The following is a 20,860-nucleotide window of genomic DNA, read 5'->3' as shown; positions in this document are numbered from 1 at the left end:
CATCTTAATTTCTGTTTACATAATTCTTGAAATACTCAGGACTTTAACTGTAGGGTTGTGAATACATTTGTTTGTTCCACTAACACTGACTTCTTCCTGATTAAATTTTCAGACCTTTATGAAACTCAGTCACATGAAGAATGCATGCCTGACGAAAGTCAAAAAATTAGGCCATGTTACCACAGATGATAAAGAGGCATAAGAATAAATTTAGAAAACTCATAACACACTGGAACGCAACTAGCAAGATGACTTCAAAAATTACAAGTCATTTCATAAGTACATTAGTAGTAAGAGAACAATAAAGGACAGGCTCAGTTTTCTACTCAAAAGAGAGAGGAAAGCTGTCAGTGATTCATATCGAGAAGGTCAAAATGCTTAATGCTTTGCTTTTCTCTCTCAAATTCCACTAACATCATCAGGCTCAGCACAACTAATAAGCGTGACAAAGATTCAAGCACTAAGCAGAGAAGGATCAGGTCAGTGAATACTTAAAGATGAGACATTTTCAAAACGTGCAGGGTCAGATGTGCTTTGTTCTAGTATTCAGAAGTATGTGAAGTACTAGGTGTGGAAACCTTAAATAAGTGAGATATCAGAATGGAGAAGAGCTGAAGTGGTACCGATATTTAATAGTTGCAAAGGGGAAGGACAAGATATATAATAATAGATCGGTCAGATTACTTTCATGTCTTTGAAAAACTTGTAACAAAAGTAAAAAAATCTACTTGTAAATACTGAAAAGAAAACAAGAAAATGAGTAGCAGCCAACATGGCAAAAGCAAAACTTGTCAAACTGATTCCACTTCCTTCTAGTACTGGATAACAGGACCTGTGAATACAAAACCTGCAGTAAAGGTCATGCTTTTCACAAGCAAAATAAGGGATCAGGAAAGAAGGTGAAAAACTACAAAGGTGCTGCAAAACTGCTTGGAAAAGTGGTTAAGAGAAAGTTATCCATGGCTCACTGACAAGACAGGCGAATATACGAAGAAATGTCTATCCTAGTTCTGGTACTATTCAGTATTTTCATTGGTTTTTTTGAATGCTGTATTAGAGACTTTTCTTATTAAATATTCTGATAACATCAACCTAGGAGGGAGAACGCTTATGCTACAGAAGATGGAGTTTAAAATTTTCTTCATAAACTGGACACATGTTCTTAAAACTTTAGACTATTATTCCATTAGGACAGAGGTAAAGTACCATGTTTAGCTAGATTCACATCACCTGCACGCAGCCAGGAAAGAGAAAGACTAACTAGCTGTGAGATTTATTAAAAATTTAAAAAAAAAAAAAAAAAGGCTTCATAGGCTGCACTTGAACAAATAATGTCAAACTATTGCAAACTGTTGCAAAAAAAACCCCAAAAAAACGCAGTTTTTCGTACTGGAAAATGTAAACAGCAATATAGCTTGCAAGACACATGAAGTAACCCTTTCACTTTGTTCAGCTCTCCTAAGGCGTAACACTTCAGGAAAAATATGAACTTGCCAGACAGAGTTCAGGGGTGAAGAGAAATAAGCAATTAAAGTCATTCAACCTAGAGAACCGATGACTGGGAAGACGTGATAAAAACAGGATGGACTGTCCTGGCTCTATGTTTCTGTAAATAACAGTTTGTCACTGTGGAACAGCCCTTTCAAGTTATCTGTAGTGAAGCAACAGTCCCTTTGATGGTCTCTAACATACTCATAAAGGATTATTTTAAAGATCTGTAAGAAAGACCAAAGGGTTTAAGAGTCTAGGAAGAAATTCTCTATAATGTAAAACCATGATTCTGTGCTGTGCCTCCCCAGGTAAGCTCTGTGTAGCAGGTATATGGTGGGCAGAATGATAAAGGAAAGATCTGCTGTGCTTGAGTGAAAACCACAAAAACTATGGAAAAGATCTGGCCGCAGCTGCAGCTGGGAATCCACACACCATTAGGTCTCCTTTCTCCCCTCAAGTTCCTTATGGGCCACACTCCGTACTGTGCCTCAAAAAGGGCATCAAGCACAGAGGTGAACATACACAGTTAACATCGTACTGTGTTTTCAAAGGTTTCCAGTTTTGAAAAGTTAGCCAGCCAACTCACAAGCTCCAGAATATCCAAGAAGGAATCAAATCAGTCAAACCAATAAACACAAACCACCATGCTTCCATTTCTGACCCTGTCTAAACAAAAAATTCTGTACCTGCCCAAACATAAAAACCCCAATAAACAGAGGACACCCAAAGAGGAAATCCACAAAATCTAATATATATGCAATAGATGATTTCAGACTTTTACTTCCCTATTTCCTTTCCTAACTATCATTTCATTTGATACATTCAAAATCTGGATGTTTTCCAATTCTCCAGTCTTCCCTCGTTTTTAAGATTTTTTTTAAAAGAACATTAAATCATACCATATAATCCATTACACAGCTTCCCTAAATGGAATGATAAAGAAACTAGGATAGATTCATCTGCTTTGAAGGATTTTTCACAGAATGATTTCACTAAGGGGAGCACAGTTTGACTCCTATCATCTGAAAAACAAGAGAAATTTTTAAAGTTAGCCATTTGTCAACATCTAAAAAAGAGCACAGAGAATGGACTTCCATAATAAGTTATGAAAAATATAATTTAACATGCTCGGGAGTATTTTTGGCAAGCTGTCACTGGAGGTAGAAAACAAGAGGTATACAAAATTACAAACATACTGTCATAATACAGGTTCTAAATTTTAACACCTTACCTGTTTGTTTGTTTTTAGGGAAAATGAATCCCCCATTAAAGGACGAGACAAAAAATAAATGAATAGACACTAACTTCTCCAATTCATCAAGAATACAGGGATAGAAAGACTACTGCAGTACTCCTGCAATAAGATTTCCTACAATAGTAGGAATGCAGAGAGATCAAGACCAAACATGACCATGACAGTAAAAAGAAAAATCTGGATATGCTGGAAGTGAATTTTTTCAACCTATTGAGAAGAACAGGTTGAAAATCTTTTGGTAAATTCACAGAGAAAAAAATAATTAATGGCAGAGGAAAGCAATGAAATCATTTAGAAATTAAAAGACAAGTCCAAGCACTCTGTCTCCTTATAAAATAAAGGAGTAAATGTTCAAATAAATTTATGTTTTAACTTGTTTTAAATAAAACCATTGTATTTTAAAATGTTCCAAGTTTTAAAGGGATTACGATTTTTTAAATGATAGATCAATACCAAAATCCAGCAAATAATTATGCTTGAACAAAATATTTAGGTTGACCTGAAGAAATATTTTGATATTGTGAGAAAGAAACCCTAGCATATAATTGTGGGTCATCTACCTTTGAAATGTTCATTTTCTAGTTCAGCCAGGAAACCAAGAAACTATACAAACCAAATGTCTAGAAACACATTCCTTACAAACCTGTAAATAATCCCGGATTGCTTTCTCTAAGCTTTTCTCAATAGCTAAAAGTAGTAGTTACAGCAACTGGGGGAGGGGAAGAAGAGTGAATATTGGGAGGTGCAGAGAGAAGTATAAACTTGATAGCATCAATGCAAAGGCTCAATAATTTGAAAAATAACCTACTATCATACTTACTGATATAAGCGCTAACTGCTAAAATGTCCATTTACGGTATTCTCCCCAAAACTATCTTTTTTTATGTACTCCTCCATATGGCTTATTTGCAATCATGTATTTTAGTAATTCATCACTAAGTTCCTGTACAGTAAATATTTGCTCCTCAGTTATGTATCAGGAAGGAGTAGTAAAGTCAGTAAAATGTGGTGCAAAATCCAGAGTTGCTAATGAAGATAAACAACCAAAGAGTTTGGAAAAAGACAGTATAAAGAGCAAAGTGGCAAATAATGAACAGTGATCAATGATGTAAAATATTTTTTTCATACACACTATCATGTACTTTGCTGCTTTGTACATTTCCAGTCGTAAAGAAAGAAAACCCAGCAGAGAGCAGAAGTGATAGAGCCAGAAAAGCTGGCTGTTACTGTCTTCTACATCCCCCTGAAAAAATCTAGAGAGAGCAGCCGATTGGAGGCCAAGGCACAGCGGTTACCCAGAATGTTCCCCTACACTGGAGCACTCACAGTCGCTCTCCTGAAAGTTTGCCCCAATCAATGTTGAACTGAACTTGTGATGAGAACCCGAGCACCACGCGCGTAGGCAACCCACCGCCTCTATGCCAAAAGAACCGGGTACAACAGAGAATTTCTCCTTCCTCAGATGAAGACACAGACACTCACCCCTACACCCGGAGAAGCATGAAATATGTATGTTGATCAGAGGAAAGATACAGAGTGCTGAGAAAAATACAAGCATTTACATTTTCTGCTTTAAATGCAGAAAAGCTTTATAAAATAGACACACTTTCTCATTGCAAAGAGGAAAGCTTTCAGGGCCATCTACCCACAAGTTTAAATGGATTTAAGTAGTAATTGCTGATGCTTAGTACCTCCAAACCTGATCAATTGTGCACACTGCAGTTCATAGGACATGAAGAAATTTTTTCTGTTCCAACATTTACAAATGTATTGGATATATATAACTAGATGTTAAAACCGGCAAGGTTTACTGATACATACACAAATACCGTATTAGCTCAGAAGGCAGGCTGCAGTCTGTAGGCAGCACTAGCTTTACTTCAGTTAAGAGGCAAAAACTAGTTAATAGAAAAAAAAGCACATGCAATCGCATCTGTTAAGCTAACATTTTGTTTTCTGTGCATTGATAGCATTAAGTAAATACTAACAACCCAATATTCCTATCATTTATACAGTTATTTTACCCATTCCATTTAGTCACATCACATTAGAAGCTTCGAATAAGATAACTGATTTTGTGGACAACTGGTTCACTTTCCTTAAAACTTACTGTGTATAAAACACTGCAAGACATGAAATACATAAAGGATAAAACAATAAACAAAAAATCAGAAAGGTCTGAAAAATGCAGCCAGAACAAAAAACATTTACATACATTTATAAATAAGGCGCATTAAAGCATTAAGAAGTGGACTAGTAAGCCCAAATTAAATTCTTACCTGCATCAAACATATCAAGCAGATTCACTAACGTCTCGAAAGCCGCAAGGCGTACACTGCTGCCCTCATCTCTTGCCAGTTCGACTAACTCAGGAAGCACCACAGTTTTTGTTAGTTCTGTCCTGCAAAGCGAGGCAAGCAGTCAAGAGAAAACATATAACGAAACAGTACTGCCACAGCAAAACAGAATTCTTGAAATACCCATTTAGATATTTTTTGTGTAGTCAAGATAGAAAATTTGACAAAGTAGTAAGGAAATGAAAATTAAGTAAAACCTCCAGTCGATCTCAGGACTTTGTCAGCCAAGTTTAAAATACGAAACTTCATCACTAGAAAAGCATTCAAATTAGCTCGAAATAAATCAGAGAAAATACAGTCTGAAGAAAAAACTCAAAGGAGTCCAGCTACTTCACTGTCTCACTAAGAAAACTCTTCTGATCAAAGATGCAGAAAACGCTCAATGCAATGGCCCAAAGCCCAAAATTATTAAACATGAGTCATGTTGGAATGAAGTGTCTGTAAATCTTACGCTTCAAAGATAAGCCTCCTTTGCAGAGGGTAAGCAACTACTGCTCATGGAAAACACGGTTTCCCAACTAGTCCAAGTAGTAGCTTTTAGGCTTGTTTTAAAGTAACGAAGAAGGGGTTCCGCTTGTCTCTTTTTGCCTTGGTAATTACTAGCCCTGTCTGCCTGTGTGACAGCCCTGACAACTTGAATCTACACATTGGCAGTGGATTGCTGTATTGGGGACTGACTTAGAAATCAGAGTTTAATCAGAGAGGTGACTAAGGAGCAGTGAAATACTCTTGACACAGAAACATACGCGCAGTAAGGCGACTGGCATAAATAAAACGAAACGAGATTCGCGTCTTGGAGCAAAAGTATAGCTTATATAAAAGATACCATCCAGCACCATTTCCCATGTCCCAGCATACAACTGATTCTTGACTGTTTTACGAGATTACAGCCCTACTATCAACGAGAACTGGGAAGACAAACACAGTATTTCCACTTTTTTTTTTTCATTTTTTTTTTAAATTATTATTTATTTATAGTAATCAAGATGTCTAGTGTTCGTCTGCATTTGAGTTAAAAAGCCCACTTTGTTCTGTTCACATGTACAAGCTCTTGGTCTGCTCGTCAGTTAGTGAAAGCTGTTCTAAGCACCACGTCTCAAGAATGGGACCTCAGCAGTTTCTAATAGCCAAGGATCTGGCCCTCAATGTTTATACTGCTCAAAACATAAAACTGCAGGGAAACACTGATAAAATTACACTATGTGAGCATTAATCAAGATGACAAAATCAAAACCAGGTTTTACACTTTGAGCAACTGCGAATGAAGAGTTTCGACTCTCATTTCCATCGCGATTTTTAATACAAAACTAATCACAACATCCAGGCTGCCAGATTTTTACTGAAATAAAAATGCCCCAAATATCCCTTCCAGTCAGACTAAACAAGTTACAGCTTTCCCTTTGGTAATCTGTTATGAACAATAACACTTCTAAATGTTTATAATCATCAGCAGCGATTTCCAAACCTTATAGAGTTTATTATTGTTACCAGCAAATCAAGATGTAGCTTAACAGTGTTATTCCGGAGGATCAATCATTCATATAAAATGATGAGAAAATGACATGATATCATTGAGTGGTAACATCACTAAATAGTAAAAATAAGCATTGGGGCTGTTGCCATATTATGCCTTCAATATTTACCTAAAAATGTACTTATTTCTATTTATTATTTTATTATTATTTATTATTTTTCCTACTACCTATTCATCCTCAACATGAAAGACTGCATTAATTTACATACCGAAAATACCAACAGTTCGCCATTTTTTATGAGACTAAAGATTAAAGCATCTAAATTGTTGGGAAGGGACGAGGCAAAAACCTCACAGAGAGAACACTGCACATGGATATATTAATGCTAAAAATAAAAGTTGGGGAGGAAAGAATTAAAGAAAAATATACAGAACGGACCATTAATAGATAACTATGTATTTAGCCCTATTAAACCACTATTCTAAGGCTGGGTAAACTGCCAGTAACACTGTCATTTGACACTGCATAACACCTACCTTGTTTTAAGACTTTCAGCTCCCAGGTATAATAAATGCAATTTAGTTCATTTCAAAGGCACTAAACAGAATGAAGAAAATTTTATTTCCTTTCCAAAACGGTCACTTATAAGATACAGCCATCTTGTTACAAGTGAAAACAACTTTTTTGCTTCTTCGTCCACACTGGTTAGTATACATTGAAGTTAAACAGCCTTTTGAGGAGGAGCGAGAACTAAATGTACACATTTAATTCTTATTTTAACACCTGGATGTACATATACCTATCTTAAATGTAAAATAAAACTTCTGAAAGCAAATTCACACAGATTAACATGAACAGTGAGTGCTTCCTAAAGGCTATCACCAAAAACATTTTCTGTTTCTTAACAGACGGAGCCAGAAGGCAAGGAAATCTGTGCAGCTGTACATTTTTAAAACATAAAAAAATGTTTCAGTAATATCTGAAAGGGATATTCTCTAACTATACGCATAGCCTAGATATGAGTTATTTTACTCAGAATAACATACTTACACTATGTAAAAAAAAAATAATTTTGCTGTATTCTGTGTCACAAATAATTTTCAAAGACAAATTCATATGATTACTTCTCACCTCTTTACTATAGCAGAGGTGAAGTGAGGAGGTTAGAGGAATCCGTGGCAATGCAGACCGCATCTCAAATAAGACACGAAAAAAATCTCATGGGATTGAGCAATAACAAATGAGAAAAGACTGAGGAAAGCAACTGAGATGATAGACAAGAACATAAGGCCTAGGAAGGGTCAGGGGAGAAAAGGGCCAGACAGCAACCTAAATCAAGACCAAAAATCATGGCGGGGGGAAAAAAATGCTTTGCAAATATGTTTCTGTGGATTTCCATTTTGGTGACATCAAAAATCCTCAAACTAGTATGACAGTTAGAACTGTCCCTTCCTTCAAAACTCGGTAGTTGTATTAAAAAAAACCCAACTAGTCACACCCTGAAGATAAACAGAGTCCCCTCTTTCACTCATCTTTAATCTTCCATTAAAGAGAATTAAATTTTAAGATACACTAAGATACATGAGATACACGCACACAGTAAAAATAAATGCAAGCTCAAATTATTCAGTAATTCAATTTAGTAAAACATGTTTTAAATTTCCAGTTTTACAAATATCAACAATATTAACAAATACTACCTTTCTTTTCTGTAATCACAAGTTCTTTTACAGTCAAAGCCATTCAATATGGAAAATGTTAAAATGATTTACCGTGCTAGCCTACATTTTGTTACAAAAGAAAGTAAGTACAAAAACAAATGAGTAACTTTACTGAGATGAGTAATATTGTGTTTTCACATTATTTGCATCCTTTGAACTTTGGAAGGACAAGGACTTTGCAAAAGAGGTGCCAAAAGCACACATGTAAAATTATTTCGTATGCAATAAAGACAAGTTTGTCCAGGAATCTAGAAATTACTATCCTGTATGACCTTAAAAAAGCAAAGTTAAATTAAGTACATGGCAGTAATGCTTAGTTCTTGCTGTGAATATTCATTCCCTATATCTGAGTAAGCTAAAACACTGCCTGAACATATACTTTTCCAGTATTCCATGGCTGAGAGGTAAATACCATTGCTTCAGGAATTTCTGGTGTTTTGTTTGGTTTTGGTTGTTTTTGTTTGTTTGTTTGTTTTTAGACAAACTAACTCAGAATCTAAACCACAAAATAATTCTCCACTTAAAAAAAAAAAAAAAAAAATAAAAATCATTCCACAGCCACAGGAAAGCGTCTTTTCCACAAACATCACTACTAACAAACTGAAGTGCACATTTACCGCATCTTTTGAATTACATTTCAGTTTCAGCCTCATCCTTGAATTTTCTCATAAATTCACAATTTTAAAAGCCAGAGGGACTCTTAAGAACTAATCTATCCCTGCTGTGTAACGTAGTGCAGGGAACCTCACATGATATTTTCTTTAAGCTGTAACAGAAGTTACCGCTTTTTTTTTCTTCCTGACACAATAACAAGTGGACAGACATGGAATTTTAAAATATTTGTTTCCCCAGAGACCAATCCTGTGTGAGTTTTATTCATTAAAATAAAAGTTCCAGGCTTCTATTCTTATATGTGCAATATTGAACGTCTTCAAGCTTAAGAGTAAAAGCTGCTACTGAACTGAAATTTGCTTACAAAACACATTTAGCATCCTTTCACAAAAAAACTGCACAGTAGTTATTAGAAACTGCTAATACTTGCCATAATCCTCTTCCATTTTTAAATAAGCCCAATGACATCAGTGAGTAACGGAGAAGATTTCAAGAAGCTATAGATGAACTCATTATTTACAAAAAAACCCGTTGTCTGTATGCTTCAGCAATTTTACTACCAGAGAGAAATAAAAATCTGAAAATGGAAGAGAGCCAACTGTCAACAGCCAATTCCTAAGAACACATCTGTACACTCCAAATTCATCATTGTGTATGCTGTTAGAAATCTTAAAAGGCGTTTTTAGGCTACCATTAAATATTCTAGAGAAAGATTTTGCGTTTAGAAGCAGTTATGCAAATTTACTTACCCTATTCCTTGAGCTATATGTTCCAGTTGCCGACACATACAAGTTCTAACTTCATATTCCACATCATGGCACAGTGATTTTACCAATGGCAGAATCTCTCTTTTAATACTAAAAATGTGAACATTTTTTTATTAATATGCAGAACAAGGATATATAAAATCCACTCCATAGTACTCAAATTTTACCCTTACATTACTTCTAATGGCATTTTTTTTAAAATATCACATATGGCAAATGATTTTTCTGAAAATTTGCAATTCTGAAAGAATACTGTACATCAGACAAATACGTGCTATAAAAAAACAGAAAAGGATTATTCACAGTAATTACAATTTGCTCGTATTTTACCTAATTTTTTTAAAACTACAAAAAAAAGTAGGCTTAGAGATGCTGTCCTCATTTAATAACCATCTTCAGTACAATTTTTGAACAGCCACTGTAAGAATACAAAGAATTATATAAATAGAAGTGCAAATCCCAATTAATTGTCTCTAATATCTCATCATTGGTATGCATGTATCACCAAAGAGATATTTGGGAAGTAGAAAAAGAATTTCAGATTAAAAGCTTCAGCACTGCAATGCCTTTGTGCAAGTAGACCCAAGTATTCATGTTAAATCAATGGCAGATACAAAATAACTATTTTGAATTCTGTTTAAGTAAAAACACATACTGTAACTTGGCAAAATCAGCCATTGTGTTTCCTTTCACTGCCCAAGATGCTGTCATGAGTATTCATAAAATATCTCTATCCAAATCTTTATGTTGTTGTGAAACTCAAGAGAAATGATACGAAGCCACAGACAAGCAAATTTTCAAGCCAGCTTGCACAGCTTCCATTCATCCCAGTGAAAATTAATTTACTTCTTACAGCAAAATGTAGCCTCAAGTTTCAAAAACTGTGCAAAGTCTTGGCAGTAGTAGGGACTACTTCCACAAAAGACTGGTTTTTAACTAGCTCGTGGAACAGAAGGTAGAAAAACTAACGTTCTATTCCAAGGTCAGGAGTTTTTAAATACTTTGTAAAAGTGAACTGCACTCATAACCCACTACCAGAGGATCGATATGTCCCAGAAAATTCTCAGCCACCTTCATAACATGTAGCTTTGTACAGAAATGGCACTACTATCTGAGGGGTTTCCTATTTCTGAACATCAAGGAATCATATTAAAGAAACCCAACAAAAGAAGGTATGATTATTTGAACTTATTATGACTAACGCTACTAGAATTTCTCAGAAGACTCTAAGTGATCTGGAAATTCTCTTCATGTTCATGAGAATATAACATCAAATAAATAAAAGCAATTGCGATTCTGCCAGAATTCTACAAATTTTGAAGATAAAAAGATTTCACAGAATCATAGAATCATTTAGGCAGGAAAAGACCTTTACGATCAGAGTCCAATCATTACCCTCACACTGCCAAGTTACCACTAAACCATGTCCCTGAGCACCACGTCTACTCGTCTTTTAAATACCTCCAGGGATGGAGACTCAACCACTTCCTTGGGCAGCTTGTTCCAATGCTTGAGAACCTTTCTGGTGAAAAAATTTTAACTAATATCCAATCTAAACCTCCTCTGGTGCAAGTTGAGGACATTTCCTCTTGTCCTTGTTACCTAGGAGAAGGGAACAACCCCCACCTGTCTACAACCTCCTTTCAGGTAGCTGTAAAGAGCAATAAGGTCTCTCTTCACCTCCTTTTCTCCAGGCTGAACAAACACAGTTCCCTCAGCTGTTCCTCACAGGACTTGTGCTCTAGACCCTTCACCAGTTTCACTGCTCTTCTTTGGACACAAAGGCTTTGGTAACATTCTCAAAATAAACTATTTCACCATGCTTATTAATTTTTGCATGTCCAACAAGTGTAGTCTACATCGCAAATTAAAGTGTAGATAGCTTCTTTTTGGTTGCTCCTAGTTCTTTTTTATTGAAGAAAAAAAAACATAATTTAAAGAAATTTATTCCTAAATGTCTTGTCATATGGTTCTGTTGTTCACATTTTCATGCTGAATTCATGCTGAATTCTTGCATTTTGGAGCAGACTAAAATCATTATTAAAGCGGACTCCTGAGCCAGGCACGATTCCTGTCCGTTTAGTAGCCCTCAGTGGATTTCTTTTGTAATGCAAAAGTTACATGTTGCCAATTGCCTGGATAGGAAACCCATTTGTTGAAATGGTCCTGCTATCATAAGCCTGGGTAAGAATGCACCATACCAACTGCTCCAGGCAGATACGTTATTCCGATTTCCTGTCACCATTGCTTCCCTGTTCTGCACCCAAGGTTCAAAGCCACAGAAACTGAATCTAAGAGCTGGATATCATCAGGCAACAATAGTGTCTCCTGATACATCTCCATATAATTAGGGATAGAAAAAAAAAAATCTCCACATTAAATTTGGTTAGACAAATAAAAAGTTAGGAACAGGATTCCTCTCTTTATGACATGAAACTCTAAGGTGCTGAAGTTGTGTTTTGTCTCTGTAAATTACAGAGAAATCCACTGTTTGGGTTATTTCCTAGTAAGAAAAATAATAGGGAAGAACGCCATGAAAATGGTACCCCTCCGAACCTGTGGAAGACCATACAAACTGAAGTTACAAACATCAGCAAGTCTGAGTGTGCCAGTTACATAATGAACATTTTTTTATTATTATTAACATCCAGATAAAGGGATCTGTAAAAAGAAAGCATTTACTTTGTGCAATAAAGTCTACTTTTCTTGTAATAGTTTTTGCCCACTAACAAAGAAATACTGGTGTATACTGTGGAATGAAAATATATGTACAGTCTACTTACATATGAGCTTCAAATTTATTAGCTAATTTTCCCATGATTTTACAACTAACTAAGCGAGACTGAAGTGTTTGAGAAAGCTGTGCTTTGGAAACAAGTGGATTCAGGATCTGCATGAAAAAAGAAGAAATAGGAATAGAATAAATGTGAGTAGTAAATAATGTATTCCTCTTTAAAAAAAAATAAAAATCTAGGAAAACATATCCCAAATGTCATCCACCCTTTTCATGGAATTAATCAGTACTAACACTAATGATGCCTATGTACATTAAGAGTCTATTGGAAACCCACATTTAATATTCAGTGCTAATTACAGCATATTAAACCCGTACCTTGGTCCAAATATCAGTTTACAATTCACATCATGGCCACAGTTTTACACCTGTCAACTTGTGTCTTTATTTTGAGACTAAGTTGTATATGAATGTTTGTCGCTGTTAGCTGGCAATTTTAACGGCAGTTGTTAAATATGTTCCTGCACACAAAAGAAATAAATATGCAGAAAAACGAAAAGGAAGCCTCTCTAAGGTTCCTCCTCATAAGTTTTCGCAGGGAACACTTCTTTGGATGCAAAGTTTTGAGGCAATGATCCCTCTTGATTACGCATACTTGGGGGATCTGTAGGAAAGAGGTTTCATTTCCATACAGACACAGAAAACCTGCATCTTTATTGGAGCTCTGCTGCCATTTGTTGGATCACCTCTAAAGCGATAGAAACAACCAAAGGCAGGCCTGCAGAGCACCATGTTTAGATATATTATTTTTTGCCCAGAAAGAATTACAGAAATCCAGGTGCCAGGCCAAGAGGAACTTTACAGAGAGGTATCTCCTGTAGCCTGACACAGTTCCTCACTCAATCTCTTTCACAGAGCTCCACGAAAGGAAAATACACAGGGCAGGAAAGTCCAACAATATTCTGAAAGCATTTTTCTCCTCCTCTTACCAAGTGAAATTTGGAGGTGAGAGAATCTTACCACTGTAAGGAGACTAGAATTAGTACGTAAGGTATGATTCTAACTATAACACTGCATAAAGAAACATATCAGTAGTTATCTACAAAACTGTGTATTACTTATTTGGTCTTTGAACTATGGCAGCAAACTCACCATGCCTAGTAATACTAACTCCAGTTACTGACCTAGACACCGTCTCTCCCATGAAGTGGCCATTGCCAGAGACAGGACACTGTGTTAGGCTGAACTTTGATTTTTACTTACCAAAAAAAAAAAAAACAAACCAACAAAAAACGCTTAACAACTAGAATATTCCAAGCTTTCTGACAGAAAGATCCTCCAAGTAACACGAAAGGCCTCTTTTCATATTCAGGTTTCGGTATAGCTGCTGAATCAACACTCCTTTATCAGTTGTGATTGTCCCAAAGCAAATTTTTGTGTAAACTTACAAATGTGTTCCTAGATACAAATCAGGGTAGAAACTCCATTTTATTTAAGTGGCATCTTTAAAATTACACTCCAATTAGATTTTAGAGGTGAATAGAATAATTTATCCTTTTTTTTTTTTTTCAACCTAACTTTTCACCCCTTGGAAGTTTATTTTGTGAACAGTGCTGGATTTCAATTGCCCACTAATTTTAATGAGCATTTTTATACTACAAAAACAATCATATGTTTAAATCTCCATATTGTTTTAAATTACAGACACAGTAGATTATGCCTTTTCCAAAGCTTTTAAACTTAACAATGAAATATAAATATGAATACTTAAAACAAAACCAAATATATTAGCTGAGTAAAGGGGAGTGACATTATGACTTCATTACAGATTTCCTTACTCCTTCTTGAGCTCCACAGAGTAAAATTAAGAGTATTTGCAAGGCATTAGGTTTTTGGTACATGAAGAACAACTGAAATACACAATGAAACGGATCTCTAGCGTTCAGTCCCATTTAGTGAAAACCAGAATTTTAATCCAGTAGCAAACACAATCTAGTTTCTTCATAAAGACGCAGATACTATCCCATAAACCAAACAAGGATATGTGAAAACATGTTACTAAGAATATTAAGTGCAGTGGAAGTGTTACAGTAAAGAGTCTTTATTTGCTGAAGAACACAAAAATTTTTAAGGTGACCTTCTTGTCTCGCCTTTTAGTACATTCCTCTCTTACATGTTCAACCAGCATTACTGTTTTCACAGGCATAGAACTGCCACAAATCTTACTAAAGTGAATGAGACTTTCAGGGAACTACAATCTTACAAAATATTATTAATCTGTTGTTAGCATAAGTGTGAGAATATAATTACCTCGTGTCTGATAGTCTCTTTTGGTAAAGCTTCTATTACAGCAAGAAGAGTTTCTAGCCATGCATTGCTGACTCCTGTTAGAAAGAAATGGGTTATATGTTATGTTGTACATATGAGTATAGGAAAACACACACCAGTTTTACAAAATTAGTTCTCACTTTTTACATGCATCTCTTCAAGGAGCGATATATCTAAAAGCCACTAAATGAACATTCAAGACTTCAAACTAAGAAGTAGGATAGGTGAGAAGGAAATTCTGTCTCCATTTCTTCTATCTCTTCAATTCCAGTAAAAAAATAATAATTAACCTGTTTGTTTTGAAAACAGGATTTCTCTCATTTAGAAGCATATTCTTTTCTTCTGCCCACTGAAACTTTCTGGTTTTAAAAGCAGCCTTTTTTTTTTTTCCTTTGTATACTAAAAATAGCGTCAAAGAAGTTAGAAAAACTAATCTTCACAGAAGAAATGTCAGCCATCCTCCCTCCATTTTCTCAGTCACAAAATTCCAGTACTTCAGTAGAAGCTCGGACTCAGTAACAACTTCAGGATTTAGTCCTTCAGACAAAGTGTTTTTGTTTGCTTCAATCATAATTATATTTAAATATCAGTATGTAAGTGGTCAGCATGCAAAAATATTTTCATTCACGCAAATCTAGAAACAAAGTCACACTGATTGCACTCACTGCTTTACACTCTATTGTACGGTCACTATGGAAACAAACATAAACATACAGAAGTAATCAATCATCAGCATAATTGCACAGCCCTGACCTGCATCTCTGTGTTCCAGGTTCTGGAGAATGATGTGTAGGAAGGAGTGGGAGTAGGTATGAATGGACACCGACTCCTCTTGCAGAACAGTCAAAAATGAAACAGCAGCTGTTAACTGCATTTCCACTCCTGCAACATGCAGCACCTCCTGTAAAATTAACAAATTGCATCAGTTTAAAGCATGAGGCAGAAATGAACTGAAAAAACATTCAAATTTTTACATTGACTTTTAAGTGTGAATGTGCAACAACCTGGATAAACTACAAACTTGGCTGTAAAATTATTTTCTTTTAACAGCAATTACTTGGAGATATTCAAATCTCCTATAATATAGCATGAACTTTTAAGAAAAATAGTTAATTATAGTTTATATAATTTATTTGTACTTTCAGTTTCATAGATGCATACGTGTGGATTTTTCAACTTTACAAAATGAGAGGTAAAAACAGACCAGCCAACAAATTTCACTTCTGCTGTTAATGTACATGAATTAAAAAGAAATATTTCATTCATCCAGTGAGAGATACTAAAATAGCAGAAGGCAATTTAAACTTCATCCCTTGCCAACTAACATGGAACACAAATGAAAATGTGTGTATATATCTATACTCTTTAAGAATAAAGCAGGATGTACTAGAATATTTATCTAGGTAACTCGGCATTTACTAGTACTTAGCTTTAACATATAAGAAAATAATTAATTAGCCTGTATTTACAAGCATCAATTCAAAAGTTAAACAAAGATAATATGGGAATGAAATATTACTAAATTTTTTAAATTAAACAAAAAGGAAATTTAAAATTTCAGATTTACACACATGACAGAGCTTGCAAGATGTAATCTATGACACAGCATTCATTGTATGCACACATCTAACAACTAGCTGAACACTCCATTTGTTTACTTCTCGAAATGTATCTATCTCATGAGAAAATAAAGTCCATTATTCTACTACTAAAGCACTACACTCACTTTACAAATCATTCCAAACTTGGTAAGAGTTTAAAGCCCGTACTTCCTATTTAACACTTTATATATGTGGGTTTGCTTCTTTTTGTAAAGTGTTTGAGATGAACAGTATTTTCTCAGATTGCATTTCAAAAAATCAACAATAAGCTGATATTTTATTTTTTAAAAAAAGTCAGCCTAGACCAGATTAAGAAAATATCCATTATGCACCTAAGTATTATATAGTAGAGGAATTTTACTGAGAAAATAGAGTTTGCAGAGAACACCTGAGAAATTATTTAATAGACTTTGCTTACTTCAAAGCAAAAGAACAAGAAGTTTTCATTACACAAGTGTCAACCAGTTTGTGCATGCAAATGTACAATTTTTAGCTTATCTGATTTCAAAGAGAATCATTACTTATTCTCTCAACAGCTGTCTCAGTTTATAGCCGTGTATATTTGTAACTGCATTCTCTCTGCCCCTGCTCCCCCAAATGAAAAAAAGAAAAAGCATTGCAGTTTACCAATCCAAGTGTGACAAAATATTCAAAAGCCACGGAAACCACCCTCTTGTTATCTCCATAGCCTGTCTCTGCCCTTGATCCTCCATTGTTACTACAACAGTACAGCCAAGAATAAGGACACCTACCAATTTTGTAACCTGAATGCTTCTGGGATCAAAATACCCATGCATGCTGTTCTGGGATTTTGACTTGCGCTTGTCCAAAAAAACATCCCCAAAATAACTGAAAGAACTATCTACACACTGTAGATGCTCTGACACCACTGCAGATCAGAACATAACAGAGCTGAATTCACTTTTATGTATGTCATCACTTTGTACGCAATGCAAACAGGGTTACTTACCATTAAATAAAGTTTCCAAATAGTCTCCTCCACAGATCCACACAACTCTGGATAATCATGTGTGAGAACACATTCTCTGGATGTGCCTCCTCATGGACCTCGGGAGACATTGAAATGTAAATTTCTAGATTGCTTACACACCTGCCTGCATTGAAGTTTGCACTCAGAAATGTACTGTTCCACATACGAAAATGTATGGGTCTCCTCTTCTCATTCCAGTTTCACTGAACTCGAGTGACTTAAAGTTACTTAATATAAATTTATTTATTTAGAGAGTAATATATTTTTCTACACATGGATCCTCCACAGATTCTCCCTCTGGAGGAAAAAGCTTTTCCTGTCTTATTCAGACAAGTGTATTTAATGGAATTTAAGGGTATTAGCATGTTTTTGAACTATCCTAATGCCTACAAGTTAAACTCAGGCATCAAGATTTGCAAAATTTAGAAGGCTTATTCCATGAATTGGAAAACAGAAAATTCACCTCTAGTTTAATGCACTTTATGTTGTGCGGCAACAGAATTCTCTTGAAAGAATGCTGCAAGCAGAAACAGAGTCAAGCATTTTAGTAAATGCACTGATATGACAGAAATCTTCATTTAGGACTAGAAAGACACAGAAATAATTGAGATTACAGAAGCTCAAAGATACAATGAGGACAGACCTTAAAATCAATGTTAGGTATAAGACAGGGTGAAAATCACCCCGCCTCTTCTTAAACTATAAAATCAACTAGAAAAAAAGCAAAAGCTTTCAAAGGGAGACTGATATATTAAGGAAATAAGTAACTGTGAAAATTAGTTTGGAACTAATCAGACAGCGGTGAATAAAGGTTGATGTACAGACATCAACAAGAGTAGCCATAGTTTTCTGCAATCACAGCATTTGGAAGAATGTCTTCTTAGTCAATCAGATAGACACCTGCAATCTCCCTCCACGGCATCTGGTGGCAGTGCCCAAGGATGGAAAACAGGGAAAATAGTACTAACATCATCTGAAAGGAGCCATTTGGTGCACAACAAGAAATGCTGGGACAAATGTCTAAGCTTTCCCTAAATCTGCATTTCACTGACTTCCACGGTTCATGAGGAGGTGCATGCAGAAATCCAGAGAGTGGGGATCTCTATGCAAAAGAATCCATACAAGGATGTCACTTCATTTTAACTGCAGAATTTAAGAATATATTTTATAATCTCATGCCTACATTAACATCTAAATGATATACAACATATTTGTTTTATTAGCATAACCAAAATACTGACACCCAATTTAATCATCACTTAGATCTGGCATATTTATTGATGTATTTATTGTATGTCGATTTTGTTCATCTCAGACCTAAACCACTTAGGTTAAATACATAAAGGGTCTTTGATATAATTTTAATTTAATTAGGTTTTAAGGAATGATAATTAGTTTGCATATCCATTTCTATACTTATTTATAAAAGTAACCAGGCTTATCAATTTCTCATAAGTGAAATAAAATTTGTAATGTATCGCGCTAGAACATTCATTGCATTTATTTCTTCCTCTATCTGTTTTAACCTCAGCTCTAATAAAAACTGTATTTATTTTTGCTTTTGGGTTTCTGCAGCTATGCTAAATAAGTACACTGATTTCCCCAACTTTACATGGTGACAATACTATTAGTTAAATAGCATCCTGAAACTACTACATAACTAGTTTTTCAAGTGCAAATTTGAATTCATAAATTATTTTTCCCCAACTACAGAAGTGAAACCAAGTGCAGTAATTTAAGTCAGCTTATTTCCCTGCAATGCCAGACTACATTTGCAAGACTCTAAACGCAGCTGAGTTTGATTATGCCTTTGTAAGACTATCACAGTTTCCATTTAATGGTCAGGACTATTCCTCCAATAAAAATAAGGATAAGAAAAAAAATAGGTCAAGCAATTAATGATGCCAAATACTGTTTTTCAGTTAAAAGTGTAGTGAACATGGGTATAACGTGGGTTCTTCTATTAAAGATTAAATTAGATAACAGAGCCCCATTGAAGAACCTGCTTTATAAAAGCACAGCCACAGAAAGAAATTTAACTCATACATATTCCAGAAATTTTTAATTTATAAAGCTTAAACCTGAAAGGAACACTTAAATCTAGACTGACCTCATTATATTTCCCTCTTTTACATCTGCCTTGAGCCCATTAACTTAAGTTTCATTTAATTTATCATCTAGGAAGGCATTCGGTTGGGATTTAAATGACACCGCAAGATGAAAACCACACTACTTTTCTCAGTTATTTGCTCAAAGATTGATGAGATTTATTATTAAAATTGTCTGCCTCGTTTCTAATATTTCTGTCTTCAATTCCTAACTCTTCTTTCTTCATACACTGTTTTCAGTTGAATGTCCTTTAACATTATGCAGGAAGATACTTTTATAAAGTAATTAAGTACCGCTTAATCTAAACACATTGAGCTCCAACTCCTACCATACAAATTTTTTCCAGGCGCTAGACCCTTATCATGCTAATCATCCTTTTAATCTTTTTCTCCATCCCTATATATAAAAATATAAGACTAGAATCAAAAACTGTAATCCTTTTTATTAAAGACAGAGAGGGAAAGACTACCACTTCTCCACACCCTGACAAACAAGCATAAAAAACCCCCAGCATTTCTTATTAGTCCTTCATTTCAGGAAGAACTCTGCTCTCAAAGCAGAAACACCAGAAATAAAAATGGATTCAGTGTGTTAAACAGAAAATAAATAAATAAATAAATAATCAACAAATTGTTCTTGAAACCAGTAGGTTGGTTTAGGAAACAATGTGTTATGAATGTCAGAATAACATGTGGTAGTAACTGAAGAACCTTGGTGTAAGTTAAATGGTTTCTGATTACTTTGCAACTTCAAGTCATTCTTTTTCTCAAAGCATTTTTTTTTTATACACACATATAAACAAAATGCCTACTGACCTGCATCTTATAGCACAGAATATGAAGTACTGTAACACATTCTAGACAACCTGTCAGTCTACACCAATCTTCAGTTCTGAGGACAGCTATTTCTGAATTTACTGGCCATTTGCTGAATTTAAATAATCAGAAAAAAAGTTGAAACAGCTCCTCTTAAGAAATAGGAGTCTCCTGGGATCACAGAAGTCTCAGGAGATACATGAAGTTAAAAGGTGATGTCTGATATTCATAGAATCACAGAATGGTTGAGGCTGGAAAGGTCCCCTGGAGGTCAATTTGTCCAATCCCCTGGTCAAGCAGGGCCGCCTAGAGCCAGAACATGCCCAGATGGCTTCTGAATACCTCCAAGGATGGAGACTCTACAACCTCTCTGGACACCCTGTACCAGTGTCCATCACCCTCACAGTAAAAGTGTTTCCTGATGTTCACGGAATCACGGAATCTTCAGAGTTGGAAGGGACCTCTAGAGATCATCTAGTCCAACTCCTCTGCTAGAGCAGGATTGCCTAAAGCACATCCCTCAGGGCTGCATCCAGGCGGGTCTTGAAAATCTCCAGAGAAGGGGACTCCACAACCTCCCTGGGCAGCCTGTTCCAGTGCTCTG

At 35.3% G+C, this 20,860-nt stretch overlaps 1 protein-coding gene across 5 annotated transcripts in view; it reads right to left on the bottom strand.

Moving 5' to 3' along the window:
* PPP4R4 (protein phosphatase 4 regulatory subunit 4) overlaps positions 1-20,860 on the bottom strand; it is a 109,921-nt gene that overhangs the window by 58,454 nt on the left and 30,607 nt on the right. For 3 of the 5 annotated variants that reach the window (XM_063332686.1, XM_063332687.1, XM_063332689.1), the window contains exons 4-9: positions 15,494-15,641; positions 14,723-14,796; positions 12,462-12,568; positions 9,661-9,768; positions 5,026-5,147; positions 2,391-2,513 (exon numbers count right to left, since the gene is read on the bottom strand). In XM_063332686.1, coding sequence (XP_063188756.1) covers positions 2,391-2,513; positions 5,026-5,147; positions 9,661-9,768; positions 12,462-12,568; positions 14,723-14,796; positions 15,494-15,641 — 682 coding nt within the window. Of the gene's footprint in view, positions 1-2,390; positions 2,514-5,025; positions 5,148-9,660; positions 9,769-12,461; positions 12,569-14,722; positions 14,797-15,493; positions 15,642-17,311; positions 17,410-20,860 lie in introns of those variants that run through there. The other 2 variants (XM_063332688.1, XM_063332691.1) reach the window with 2 other exon arrangements.

The sequence above is a fragment of the Chroicocephalus ridibundus genome, chromosome 4, assembly GCF_963924245.1.
Source record: "Chroicocephalus ridibundus chromosome 4, bChrRid1.1, whole genome shotgun sequence".
NCBI classification, from domain to species: Eukaryota; Metazoa; Chordata; class Aves; order Charadriiformes; family Laridae; genus Chroicocephalus; species Chroicocephalus ridibundus.
This window is presented reverse-complemented; position numbering and strand designations above follow the sequence as displayed.